At 41.6% G+C, this 15,096-nt stretch overlaps 1 protein-coding gene across 1 annotated transcript in view; it reads right to left on the bottom strand.

Annotated features, from left to right (window-relative positions):
* Positions 1-14,341, bottom strand: part of LOC149208840 (uncharacterized) — a 41,743-nt gene extending 27,402 nt beyond the window's left edge. The window contains exons 1-7 of the mRNA XM_089398437.1: positions 14,206-14,341; positions 13,595-14,070; positions 13,070-13,196; positions 12,259-12,958; positions 4,805-4,875; positions 4,586-4,652; positions 4,463-4,505 (exon numbers count right to left, since the gene is read on the bottom strand). Of these exons, the coding sequence (XP_089254563.1) occupies positions 4,463-4,505; positions 4,586-4,652; positions 4,805-4,875; positions 12,259-12,958; positions 13,070-13,196; positions 13,595-14,070; positions 14,206-14,341 (1,620 nt within the window). The remainder of the gene's footprint in view (positions 1-4,462; positions 4,506-4,585; positions 4,653-4,804; positions 4,876-12,258; positions 12,959-13,069; positions 13,197-13,594; positions 14,071-14,205) is intronic.
* Between the last annotated feature and the right edge of the window lie 755 nt (positions 14,342-15,096).

The raw sequence follows: 15,096 nt of genomic DNA, 5'->3' as shown, positions 1-15,096 counted from the left end.
GATACTTGACCATCATGAGCACGATCATACAAAATGAACCTTCATCATTCTCAGATGTCATCAAGCATTAACTATGGAAGGATGCTATGGCCATAGAATATGAGTCTATTATGGAGAATGATGTCTGGGAAGTAGTTCCCAGACCCTGGACAAGACAATTGTTACTTCAAAATGGATTTACAAGATGTAGCATGCAACAGATGGAAGTATGGAAAAGTATAAGGCCCGTTTTGTTGCTCATGGTTTCTCCCAGAAGGAAGGTATAGACTATGATGTGATATTTTCACCTGTTGCCAGATATACGACTATCCGCTCGATCATAGCCCTTGCCACTTCACAAGGATGGAACCTACATCAGATGGATGTCAAGACTGCGTTCTTGCACGGTTTGATCAAAGAAGAGGTCTACGTGGACAAACCCAAAGGATTTCAGATTTATGATTGAAAATCTCATGTATGTAGGTTGAAGAAGGCTCTCTATGGGCTGAAGGAAGCACCCCGAGCATGGTATGAGAGGATCGATAGCTACTTGATGAAGCTGGGATTCACTAGGAGTAAAGCTGATCCTAACCTTTACTTTAAGGTTGAAGATGACAAGCCTCTCATACTGGTGTTGTATGTGGATGACTTCTTTCTAATAGGTGCAAACCCTCTCATTCACAAATGTAAGAGGGAGATGGCTTCTGAATTTGAAATGAAGTGTGGCAAAAGCCAAGGGAGATTTTCCTATCTCAAGGAAAATATGTGGTAAAGATATTGGAAAGATTCGGTATGATGGACTGCAAGCCTGTGACTACCTCGAGGATCTTAGCTTTTAGAAGTTATATGGTAGTGATGTCGGACCAGACTTGGGAAATGCCTCTGAGTTTCAAAAACTCATTTGCATTGATGTTCTTGGTGAACCTCCGTCCGAACATATGTTTTGTAGTTAGCATTGTGAGCTCATATTTGGTTGAGCCTCACTGGATTGATGCCAAGAATCTTCTGAGATGTCTTCAGGACACAATCTCTCATGGATTAAGATACACTACCGGAGATGTGAGACTACCTTGGATATACTGATGTTGATTGGGTAGGTAGTGTGGTGGACCGTAAGAGCACTTCCGGGTGCTGTTTCACCTTGGGATCTGCTTCGATATCCTAAATGAGTAGGAAGCAGAAGTCGGTGGCTTTGAGCACCGCCAAAGCAGGATATATTGTTGCTATCATGACCTCGTGTGAGGCTGTTTGGTTGCGAAAGCTCTTCAGTGAGCTGTTTGGATTTACATTGGATACCACTGTGATTCTCTATAACAACTAGAGGTGGGATTCGATTATTGAGGAATCCCATATTCGTCGATTGCTCCAGCAGATAGACATCATCTGGGATATGGTAATTTGATGAGCAAGGATGCTCCATCGCATTAAGATGATGTACAGGTTGATACACCTTATCAAAGCCCCGAGGAAAGATCTAATCTGTGATTTTCCAAACGAATTGGAGTCGGCAAGAAACCCTTGTACAAGGGTCCTGCATGTTGCATACATTGAGCTTTGGGAGCTCTGAGGGCTTGCGGTTCCTACTGGAGCAACATATGACCACAGGGTGACTCACCCTCCCCTGGTGGTGCACACTAGAACAAGATGATTCACTCTCTTGTGGGACAAGATGATTCGCTCTCTTGTGGAACAGGATGATTCGCTCTCCTGTGTAGCAGGATGATTAGTTCTCCTGTGAGGCCTGGATTGATGTGTTCTCCATGGCAGCCTGGATTGATGTGTTCTCCACGACGATTATAGAAGGATTGATGCTTTCTCTTGTGAGGATAGGATTGATTAGTTCTCCTGTCGAGGCATCCTACCCATGCAGTCTGGGACTCATGGGAAGTACCTCTCATCTGATCAATGAGCAGGGAAATGAAGTTAGGGACCATAGTAGTACCGATGGACGCATTGTTGTATCTACCGTACTACCTACGCTAGGACGACCTCCATTGATCTGGGATCAATGATACTGGTCTGGGACCAGTGGTAGGAGTTGTACCATACTATGACGCTAACTTCGGGTCGTTTGAGACTGGTCTGGGACCAGTGGTACATACTCCGAGACTGACTTCATGCTAGTGCAGTACTGGTCTGGGACCAGTGAGAGTGGTACATACTATGACGCTGACTTCGGGTCGGTTGAGACTGGTCTGGGACCAGTGGTACACGCTCTGAGACTGCGATACTGGTCTGGGACCAGTGGTAGGAGTTGTACCATACTATGACGCTGACTTCGGGTCAGTTGAGACTGGTCTGGGACCAGTGGTACATACTCCGAGACTGACTTCATGTCAGTGCAGTATTGGTCTGGGACCAGTGAGAGTGGTACATACTATGACACCGACTTTAGGTCGGTTGAGACTGGTCTGGGACCAGTGGTACACTCTCTGAGACTGCGATACTGGTCTGGGACCAGTGGTAGGAGTGGTACTTACTATGAAGCTAACTTCGGGTCAACTGAGACTGGTCTGGGACCAGTGGTATGCACTCTGAGACTGACTTTGAGTCAGTGGAGAATGATACTGGTCTAGGACCAGTGGAGTTGTACTCACTATGACGCTGATTACGGGTTGGTTGAGACTGGTCTGGGACTAGTGGTACATACTCTGAGACTGACTTTGAGTCAGTATGATACATCCTCAATCATTTCTTCTTCTTCATAATTCGGACAAAAGCAGAGCAGAACGGAACAATGCAAGAGCAGAGCAAATCAGAGCAAAACAGTATAGATCAGTGCAGGGCAGAACAAGACAAAGCAGAACATGCAGAATAGAGAAGAGCAGGGCAAGGGTGAGGCTGTACAGGGTAGTGCATTTGATGGATGAATAGTAATGACCGATAGACAGATTGCAGATGAAGTTCTCCATGGTTGAGAGGGAGCGTTAAAATTGGAAACCAAGGCAAAACTTCATGTGGGTCATCTTATTCATGGCTGATAATATTTTTATTAGATTCCTCTCGTTGAGAGGTGTAGGATTGATATAAAGATCATCCGATTCTGATAATTATTCATGGAGATATGAATTTATTTTGATTATGGAATTATTATCAAGCCGACCTACAACTCATGTAGGCTCAGAAGCCCAACAGTCGCATCTATTCACCCACCAACGTTGTGTATAAATATAAGAGGACTTTTCCTCATTTGGACTCACTCATCTCATCACACATCTCTCTCTCTCTACTGTGCAGAAATGAGTCTCTTCTCTACTGCGCTGAAATGGGTCTCTCTCTCACACATGTGAAGCGGGAAGCTGCTGAATTTGAAGCTGCAACTGCAGAAGTAAAGATTGACTTGCGTGGCCTAGAAGATCTCCTCTTTGGAACTGCGATGTAGGTTCATCTGAACCTCCTCTAAAAGCCACAACTTTTGGTGGTGGAATGAAGTCAATCCGATGAACGGTTTGCAAGATATCGACTCCCCTAGTTTGAAGCCGGAAACTGCTGAAACTGAAGCTGCAACAGCAGAAGTAAAGATTGACCTGCGTGGCCTAGAATATCTCCTCATCTGAACTACGCTGTAGATTCATCTGAACCTCCTCTGGAAGCTGAAACTTTTGGTGGTGGAATGAAGTCAATCCGACGGTCGATTTGTGAGATATGGTCTGCCCTAGTTTGATAATGAAGCCGCTAATGTTGATGCTGCTGATCTAGGGTTTGCTACTACTGATATGAATCAGATTTATTGTACTATTTCTCTCTGCTGAATTATTGAAGATGAAAGAAGATTTGATCAAAGGGTTTCCCCACACATTGTGGGGTTTGTCCCTGGCTAGCCGCCACATCTTGTGTCTCTTGTCTTGGCTGTCGATCGTTTAATGTTCTATCTGCACTTTACTTTATGTACATGTGATTTCTAATCGGTGGAATATAATAAGAAAAAGAAGTAAACTATTATAAGCATAGAACATACCATAACTTAACAATTCTTCAGGAACTGCCCTTATAAAAAGGTTATCGTTGAGGTACAGACTCTGGACGTAGGGTTTCGAGGGTTTGTTTGGGGTCATTGCTGCGATGTTCCATTTTCCCTTTGTCTTTCTACTTGGGACCGGTCGTTGGGCGAAGCTGTCCGCCCAAGAAACTAGCTTAGTGAAAAATACTTGTGTGTGTGTGGCTCAGTGAAAACAACTCAGTGAAAAATACTTGACTAGTTCCATAATCCAAGTGAAAAATACTTGACCATGGAGTGGAATTTTAGAGCTATGTACACAGACAACAGTGAATAAGCACAATAACAGTGAAAATTTCACAAATACCAGCATGAAAAGCCACAAACAACATCAAAATATCCACAAAAAAGGGATGACATCCCTGTAACCATAAACCCTCAAAACCTACCATAGAAAGTTTACGAAAAAGCAAAATAGAGTTGTTTGTGTTGAAAAACACAGAGAAATTGCTGGTAGGATTTTAGAGGCCATGGATGGTTGCCGACCTTCTCTCGAGCTCGCCACACCTTCGCCAGACCTTCTCCACACCTGCAACGAGAAGAAATAAGCCATTAAACAATAGAAAACAACCAAAAAAACCAGCACAGAACAACAAATTAAGAAATTACCTCTTAAAAAGACCTTCGACCTCGAACTCGGTAAAACTGTAACCGGCTCCTCCCCAAACAACAAAAACTGCGAATAAGACCACCACCAAAGAAACCCTAAACAACTGGTGGTCCAGAACAACCAACAAATCCAGGTGGAAAACCACAAAAAAGCCAGAAGCGATGTTCCAACCATAAACCCTAAACCTCGAACAAACATAAACATCAGCACCTGCATACCTGACGAAGCGCGCAGGTTCTGGGGCCGTCCCGCGCCATCTTCGGCGGAGGGCTTCGCCCAACAACCGGTCCTGGGCAGAAAGACAAAGGGAAAATGGAACATCGCAGCAATGACCCCAAACAAACCTGGAAACGGCACGGAAACTAGTTCTAAGTACATGACACGATGCCCAACACGTGGACCTCGATGGTGGACAGGTGTCGTATCGCATTCACAAGCGTTCACGTGGCGTTTGGCGACATGGCTGGGAGGGCGCACAAGTAATGGCGGCCCTCCCCTATAACTAAAATTCCAATAACCAAATCAAGGCTGCTAGGTTTCCACCATAATCTTCTCACATGATACCTTGCTAGTCACCAGGACCAATAAAAGAACAGTTGTGTACTGATGAACGACTTGAACCAGAGCTGAGACATTAGAAATACCAATTGGGTGCTTGCATATATGTATGTTGAATTCCCTCTATGTTAGCATGGGATTTCCACCATGCATAATGAGAGTAGATATTTTTAGAATCTTCGTCGGTTACTTTCGTATCTCATTTAAGGCGTCATGACAAGACAATACTAGTAACTTATTTCATTCATTTACATAAAGGACAACATTAATTTATAATATGCTCTGCATCCATCACAAAAAAATAGATTGGTCTAGATTCTCACGTACGTCTTAAAGGAGACTATTGTCCAAATAACGGTACGCACATCTTAAAGGAAACTATTGTAAACATAAGGGTGAATAATCATATCATGAATCTTTTGAAAACATTATTTTGTACACTCACTCCCTCAAAGGAATGACAAGTTCTAAATTTTCCTCCATTATTTTGAATTTTCAGAAGAAACTGAATTAATTTATCCACCATTCACTTCACTTTTGGAATTCGTTGAAGACAAAGTGGCGATGCCATGTACAAATGCACTCAATTAATTTAATTATGAACTTGATCTTTAATGATTCGACAACCAAGTTGGCGCTATTAAACGCAACACAGGGTGATGGAGCAAATTGAATAACCAATGACCCATTCAAAAACTTCACAAACACTCTTGCATCTCACCCCTCGTGAATGTCCTCAAGTGTTCTTTCCCTACAGACTGCATCTATTTTTAGAGAGCAAGTTATATTCCACAGTCTAATGCTAGATTGTTCTTGGCTTTTAATCAACAACAAAATCAAAGGTAGGGATAGTTGATCCAGTGTTCAAATCTATTGATTGAGATCAAGATAGAAACCTAGTAGCATAGGAGGTGGGAGCAGTACCAATTTCAGTATCATCACCAGTAGCATTTGTCTAGTTTTAGTCCATTCAGATACAATCATATAGGAGGTGTTGAGGTAAGAAATTTGTCTTATTTTTGTCCATTCAAATACAATCATATCATAGGTGTCAAGGCAAGAACTTTGGCTTAATATAGTGAGTTGATTAGTCCTTGTGGATTCAATCCTTTTTCGAAGTCACATCACTACTCCTTCATAATGAAAGTCTTTAGTTGGAAGATATTTTTTGTTATCCTCTTATCAAAAAAATGTTGTGTGCCTCAATTTTTCATTGTTAGGTTTAGCTTGGGCTGCAAATATTAGTGTGACAAATGTTTTGGTTCTTTTCATGTGTTAGAAAATCTCGAGTTGTTTTATTGTTGTCATTTCCTTGTTCCAAGTAACATAGTTTGTGCATCTTCTTTGGCTGCTAATGCATAATGTGAATAAAATATTATTTATTTATTATTCCATGAATTATTGGGTGGGATGACAAATTTGTGGCTTTAAGAGAAAACTATGTGTCTACAACAGAAGGGATTGTGTCATATAAATGGAAAAATGTCACTTTTTATTGGCCAACTATTAAATTTTTAAGATTTAAAAATTTAAAAGGACACAATTTTATTATGGCTTTTTTATGGTCTCTTTAATATAAACTTCAATAGAACTACAATTTTTTTATAATCTTTCATCTTTGAAGAGTTATATCAACATATGCCCTTGCAAATAAAATTTATACCAACACTTCAAATTTGAACGTTGCTCACCCGCCATCCCCATCCCACCGTACTCTACGTATACCTCATAGCCTTCATTGTTGTCAAGGCCAAAGTTAACACCAAGGCCAAGGGGGCACCCATGACTGTCGATGCCCACTTGAAGTGGAGAAAATTTGAAGTGTGACTGTGGGGGTTTTGTGTGCACAACACATAGGCGTGCACCTTAGATGTGTCCACACGAAGGCACGGAGGCCGAGCGCCCATGGCAAAGGTGGTGTAAGGACCTCCGGTTGCAGGTCGTCGGCGGACGCAAGGCGGGCGTAAGGTAAATGACAGGCGCGCAATGACCGATGGGCGAACGACGTGCACAAGCATACAACTAAGTGTAAGTGAGCCATCCATGCACGTGCAGGTATGGAGGAATGATTGCACATATATATGCGATGACCGAACATCGCAGTTGGATGTGAAGCCGACCATGAGTGCGCCCACACATCGGGCAAGCCGACGGTGAGGAGGAGCACAAGGTGGGCGTTCATGTTAGTATTTTGGAGGTCGTCCAAGGTTGGACGAGCAGCCTCCATGCGTATAAAGAAAGGTGGACTGCGGTTCATTTGGGACAACGAATCTTCGCTCAAGACCTTCGCATAAAGAACAAGAAAGTGCGCAGATTTAGTAAGTAAATGCGCACACCTCATGCGCATTAGGCTTGAAGGTTTGCGCAGGTAGTCTTGGTGAAAGGTTGGCCTATGTGTTGTAGGTTGGGTGGATTTTGTGTGCGGTTTTCTGCAGGATTTGGTAGGAAGGTTGAGTGGCTCGGGTGAGCACTCCTTCTTATGCAAAGGTGCAGGAAATGTTGTAAAATTATTCTAAGTGTTGGCTTGAAGTCTGTCAAGCACACTTGTATTGTAAATTTGAAGAAGTTGGTATAATATATTGATTGGGCAGACTTTCTGGGAGTTGCCCCTCCCTTTGCACTCGATTGTTGTTGACGTTCTTGGTTTATGATATATGGTTAATGATTGAGAATGTTATTTGTTAAAGTATAAAGGATAATACTTTATTCGGTTATAAGAACACAAGTTAAGTATGTTCATGTTGGAGTAGGCGTAGCCCATAAACGTTAGTATTGTTAAAAAGAAGGCGTTCGGTGGTGCCGCACCTCGCTACAAGCGGTTGTAAGATCACCGCAGGTGTAGGGGCGTGACAGTTGGTATCAGAGCTCGGTCGGAGCTGGTGATAGGTGAAGCAGGTGCAGATAAGGTTATGGAGAACAATCAGGGTTTCGTAGACTTGATGGTTTATGGCAAGGCCATTCAAGCTTTGGTAGACACAGGTGCTACACATAACTTTATGACAACACGGTTAGCAAAAGAGACTGGGCTGGAGGTCAAGGCAGTGAACTCTAGAGCTAAGGTGGCAGGTTTGGTACACGATGTACCTGTGCAGATGAAAGAAGGGAAGGGTTAGTTGAACTTCATAGTGATGGAGATGAATGACTTCGATGTGATACTTGGACAAGAATTCTTGAAGGGCAACAAGGCTATTGTTGTCCCCTTTTGTGATGAAGATGTTGCAAACACGACTATGATGGAGAATGAACTTGAGGTTGATCAAGTTGAACCAGGATCGTGCAGTTTGTCAACATGTATGGATGAGGTCACTCACATGGAGGAGCCTCATGATGATGAAGTAAGTGATGATACTTGTGTTTCATTTGGGCATTTGGGAGATGGACCGTGTGCAGGAAAGGGCAAAGACAATTTGCCAATGCCAAGGAGGATCTCACCATGGATGGCTAGGATGGAACCTTGTATGGAGAAGCAAGGATTGTCGATTGTTGCAGGGCTTGTTGGGGTTGCTTGTGACCTTATGATGAAAGGTGCAAGGACCCGTGACAAGGGAGGAACATGATGATCATTGTGGAGGATTGGGTCATGCTTTAGCCACATGAAGAATTGGCTAAGTGCCCAGCATGACTCATGGACAGATTGGAGGGCACACACTTGTGATGTTTTGGGTGGACTTCTCATGGCCGAGACCAAGAGGTAGTCTTGGTGGACACTTTGGTGGAGGAGCTATGGTGAAGGGACTCATGACATGATGATGATGAGATGGTTGGGTGACCGAGTTCACTAAACCGAAAGTTGAAGACTTGGATGGGATGGCCAGATGTTGTGATGTGTCTACTTGGTTGGACTACATGGGCAGCTTAGTCATGGACATCAGGTTGGAGACTTGAAGACATGGAGCATGGCAGACCTATGCAAGGACATTGTGTGGAAGCACTTGTAGAGATGTCAAGGGACATCCAAAGAGGAGTGCTAGGGCAGGAATGTTATGCAGGAGGACTTGCTAGTGTGACATGGGGACTTGAGGATGGAACATTGCATATGATGAAGAAGGCTTCATGGACCTGAATGGGGCACATCAAGAGTTGATAAGAGTGAAGACTTGAGGATGACACATTGCAGATGATGAAGAGGACTTCATGGACCTGAATGGGGCACATCAAGAGTTGATTACTTGGATGGAGTTGTGAGCAGCTATGGAGCATTCCTACTACATGGGGAGCTGAGGCATATTGTATGCTTGCTGAGGTGTTGGTTGGAGATGGCTCATGATGACATGAGATTGTTGTGACTTTTAGGGACTTCATGTACGGTGGACTTAGAAGATCTGATGCATTGAGAAGCTGAGGTCAGGTGACTTTGATGCAGTATGGGATGCATACTTCCAAAGTGCATGTATGGGCATGGATTGGAAGAGTGACTTGATGTAGAGGATCGATAAGAGGCACTTTGAGGTGATGAAGTTACAATGATGATGATGATGCAGGGATGGCTTGGCATCAAGCATCATGACATGTTGCAAATGAGATGGATGGAGTTTCCATGGACCTGAGCATGGATTATGGAGATACATACTTTGGTATGGGGAGCTTGGTGGCAGTGGTCACTAGGCCGAGACATAGTGGAGAAAGAGTCTCTACATATGTTGCAAGGATGTTTTCCTTGTGTAGAAAGGTCGACATCCTGAATGATGATGATCTTGGTGGAGAGTTACCGAGATGATATGTTGTCGAGGACGACAACGATTTCAGGTGGAGGAGAATGTAAGGACCTCCGGTTGCAGGTCGTCGGCGGACGCAAGGCGGGCGTAAGGTAAATGACGGGCACGCAATGAACGATGGGCGAACGACGTGCACAAGCATACAACTAAGTGTAAGTGAGCCATCCATGCACGTGCAGGTATGGAGGAATGATCGCACATATATATGCGATGAACGAACAGCGCAGTTGGACGTGAAGCCGACCATGAGTGCGCCCACACATCGGGCAAGCCGACGGTGAGGAGGAGCACAAGGTGGGCGTTCATGTTAGTATTTTGGAGGTCGGCCAAGGTTGGACGAGCAGCCTCCATGCGTATAAAGAAGGGTGGACTGCGGTTCATTTGGGACAACGAATCTTCGCTCAAGACCTTCGCATAAAGAACAAGAAAGTGCGCAGATTTAGTAAGTAAATGCGCACACCTCATGTGCATTAGGCTTGAAGGTTTGCGCAGGTAGTCATGGTGAAAGGTTGGCCTATGCGTTGTAGGTTGGGTGGATTTTGTGTGCGGTTTTCTGCATGATTTGGTAGGAAGGTTGAGTGGCTTGGGTGAGCACTCCTTCTTATGCAAAGGTGCAGGAAATGTTGTAAAATTATTCTAAGTGTTTGCTTGAAGTCTGTCAAGCACACTTGTATTGTAAATTTGAAGAAGTTGGTATAATATATTGATTGGGCAGACTTTCTGGGAGTTGCCCCTCCCTTTGCACTCAATTGTTGTTGACGTTCTCGGTTTATGATATATGGTTAATGATTGAGAATGTTATTTGTTAAAGTATAAAGGATAATACTTTATTCGGTTATAAGAACACAAGTTAAGTATGTTCATGTTGGAATAGGAATAGCCCATAAACGTTAGTATTGTTAAAAAGAAGGCGTTCGGTGGTGCCGCACCTCGCTACAAGTGGTTGGAAGATCACCGCAGGTGTAGGGGCGTGACAGGTGGCATGCACAACAGGGTGACATGACTTGGATAACCAAACAAAACAAAAGTGAAGTGGAGCCAAGGGTGTCGTGTCCTTGGAACAAGGGCACATGCCCTGGGTGCGCCCACATGGAAGCAGGGCGCCTTGGCTCCCAAATGTGACTTGCATGACTTGACGACAGGTGGGTGACATGAAGCTGGGCGATAGGATGGGTGGACTGGGCGAAAGCAAGAAGAAGTGTGGAAGGAACAACACAGGTGATGGGTGACACGACCTACACAAATGCATCGGTACAGATTGGCCTCGAACTGCACACTGGTTCATGTCTGAGACAGGAAAGACAGGTTGAAGGTTCCCTCACTTGGGCTTTTCAGAACAAATTCGTAGGTGAAACCTTTGGTACCCCACACGACAATGATGCGGTTGTCAGGAAGGATCTGGTTGGATGCGTATTGTCGGTTGTCAGCGAGACTAGAAGAATTCAATTCATTCCAGTCGCATGCGTCATTCGAGCAAGGGATGAAGTAGCAGATTACCCTCCCCCCATCTCTCCAACCACCCGTTTGAATGAGCGTTCCATTGGCGACGAAGGCACCAGATGAACACCAAGTATCAGTGAAGAGCATGAGGGTCTTGATCGTGTTGGTGAGCTCGTTGTATTCGATGGAATGTGTCCAAGAGTAGTGAGCGAGAGCTTGATCTTGCGGATTTTCTCGGCATCAACCATTGCCCATAAACAACAACGAAGGACCAAAGTTGGTCTTGTCGAACATGACGACGGTATTAAAATAAGTCACAGTCATGTGCATGGAGGACACTCCCCCGTTCTGTATGAGAAGTGTCCATCTTCTTGACGTCACAAACTATTCTGCTGCGTCCCATGACAATGTCCCTAAAATCCACAACACAATTATGATAAAAACAAATACAGAGAAAAAACACAGTGAATAACAGCGAAAGATACTTAATTACACAACAATAAAAAAACCGGGAGTGGATGATTTCTACCTCTCCGTGATCCTTCTATTTATAGCAGGTTTTTAAGTTGGTTACATCAATTAACCAAATATATATTTAGGCGGTGCTACCCCTTCGCATTCGATCGGTGTTGGCCTTTCAGATTTAAGGAGGTGAGGCGGTGTGATTAGTCGGTGACAATTCTTTGGAGTTTGAAATGTCATTGCAGTGGTGATGATAGAGAACGTGAAATAATTAGTTGTTCTTACATTCTCCCCCTTAATTATTTCACAAAAAAGAACAAAACTTTGTTATTACATCAAAATGACGTTACATCATGCACACCCCTATGTTTGCCTTGTGGGTTTAAAGCAAGTCTTTTCCAAAGGGTTTTGTAAATATGTCTGCAAACTGGTCTTCTAATCTGCAGAACACCATACATATTTCATTATTGCTTACTAATTCTCGAATGAAATGATACCTCATATCAATATGTTTACTCTTCTTATGGAAAACATGATTTCTTGATAATGCAATAGAAGATTTGTTGTCACAGAAAATTTGAGTTGGTTCTTTCTGTTCATGTAATAACTCTTTCAAAATTCTTCTCATCCACACAGTTTGGCATGTTGTTTTTGTCATTGCAACATACTCTACTTCAGCTGATGATAGAGTCACAATGGATTGCTTCACTGATGCCCATGAAACTGCACCTGAACCAAAACTGAACACATACCAAGATGTGTTCTTCCTGTCATCAATATTGCCTACAAAATCATTATCTGTATATCGAGTTAGTTTAAAATATAAATTAGATGCATACATGATACCATAATTTCTTGTTCCAGCAACATATCTTAAAATCCTTTTTCCAACTAGCCAATGGGTACTCTTCGGAGACTCCATGAATCTGGAAATTAAACTTACACCAAACATTATATCGGGCCTTGTTGCAGTCAAATACATAAGACTTCCAACCAATTGTTTAAACAAGGTTGGATCAATATCTGAACCATGAGCATCCTTACTAAGCTTTGTACCAATTGCAATTCGGGTTACAACTGGCTTACAGTTTTCCATCCCGAACATTTTCAATATATCCTTTGCATACTTAGATTGACAAATGGAAATACCATATTCAGATTGAGTTACTTCAATACCAAGAAAATATTTCATTAAGCCTAAATCAGTCATATCAAATTATGTTTTCATGCTTGTCTTAAAATCATCTATTGAGAGATCTCTAGTGAAAATCAAATCATCAACATACAGGCACACAATCAAAATTTTACCATCCTCGTTTACTTTTGTATACAAAGTTGGATCACTTGGACTCCTGATGAATCCATTGTTATTCAGATATTCATCAATTCTATTATACCATACTTGAGGTGCTTGTTTCAATCCATATAATCCTTTCTTTATTTTGTAAACTTCATCTTATTGACATCAATTTCATATCCACGAGGTTGTTTCACATAAACCTCTTCTTCCAAAAAACCATTTAAAAATGAAGACTTAACATCCATTTGATATATTTTCCATTTATTTTGTGCAGCAATAGCTAATACCATTCTTACTGTGTCAAGTCTAGCTACAGGTGCAAAAGTTTCATTATAATCAATACCAGGTTGTTGACTGAACCCCTGAGCTACAAGTCTTTCTTTATGCTTTTCAATTTCACCTTCAACATTCACTTTAGTTTTGTAAATCCATTTAACACCTATATTATTTTTACCTTCAGGAAAATTTACAAGTTCCCAAGTATTATTTCTTTCTATAGAATCAATTTCTTCATCCATGGCTTTTATCCAAACTTTTTCTTTCACAGCTTCATCAAAATTTATTGGATCATATGCAAGTAATGTAAAATTTGAAACTTGATCTATTTCATCATTACGCTCATACAATTCCTTTAAGCTTCTAGTCTTCCGACCTTTAATTCTATTCTTCAATGTAGCTATTGTAGGATTAGAATCATTACTTACCTCTGATCCTGTTGTTTGTTGTCCACCATAACCTAATGGTTCGCCATGTCCATGATTTCTTGGTGTTCTGAATTGTAATGGATTGGCTCTTGGTGCTTGTCTTGTTGAGGTGCTTGCAGCAAGTGTATATGGAATTGGTTTTCCACCTTGTGTTTCTTTCTCATCTTCATTATCATCTCCATGAGATAATACAATTGTCTCTACAACAGATTTATCTATGCTTCCATCCCAAACTTCTTCTTCCTTGAACTCAACATCTCTACTGATAATATATTTCTTGGTGATGGGATTATAAAGTTTATATGCTTTAGATTTGTCACTATATCTAATAAATATACATTTCTCACTTATATCATCTAACTTCTTTCTCAATTATTTAGGAACATGTGCATAAGCAACGCAACCAAAAATTCTTAAATGAGATATATGACAACTCTTACCATTCCATGCTTCTTTAGGAACTTGATCCTTCATGCTCTTAGTCAGACTTCTGTTAAGAATATAAACAACACAAGCTACTGCTTCTCCCCAATATTCATTTGGTAGATGATTTTCTTTCAACATAATTCGAGCCATATTCATAATAGTTCGATTCTTCCTTTTAGTTATTCAATTTTGTTGTGGAGTATAATGTGCAGTAAACTTCCTCTTGATTCAATGTGATTGACAAAACTCAATGAAATTTGTTAGCATATATTCACCACCTCTATCTGATCTCAAAATTTTAATATGATTTCCACTTTCCTTTTCAACCATAGCTTTAAATCTTTTAAATATAGAAAATGCTTCATATTTCTGTTTCAGAAGATAAACCCATGTTTTTCGACTATAGTCATCAATAAAAGTAAAAAAAGTAAACATTACCAGCCAAATAAGGTGTTTGCATTGGTCCACATAAATCTGTGTGAACAATCTCCAATGGAGCTCTCACCCTGTATGAAACTCCAGATACAAATTTCTGTCTCTGATGTTTTGGAAGTATACGACTTTCACACGAGCTCATCAGTTTTTGAATACTGGGTAACCCTTTCACCATATGTTTCTTCTGTAACAAATCTAGACCACCAAAATACCAATGACCATATCTTAAATTCCATAAACATGGTTCATCGAAATTCTTAGTTTTGTAAGCATTCAAGGAGGGAGACAATTCTTTGTCATTTCTACTCTTGCTATCGATTGCTTACTTGGATATATGTCAATGATAGTACATACATTATTATTGAAGAATGCTCATACCTTTTCTTTATCAATTGTCCAATGCTCAACAAATTGCATTTCAAGCTAGGTACATAATATACATCATCAATTATTCTTCTATCACCATGTCT

Source organism: Pinus tabuliformis, chromosome 1_2, assembly GCF_031772625.1.
Source record: "Pinus tabuliformis cultivar Carrire ecotype Pingquan chromosome 1_2, CPIR1, whole genome shotgun sequence".
Taxonomy (NCBI): Eukaryota; Viridiplantae; Streptophyta; class Pinopsida; order Pinales; family Pinaceae; genus Pinus; species Pinus tabuliformis.
Note: the sequence above shows the minus strand (reverse complement) of the source record. Positions and strands in the feature narration are given on the sequence as shown.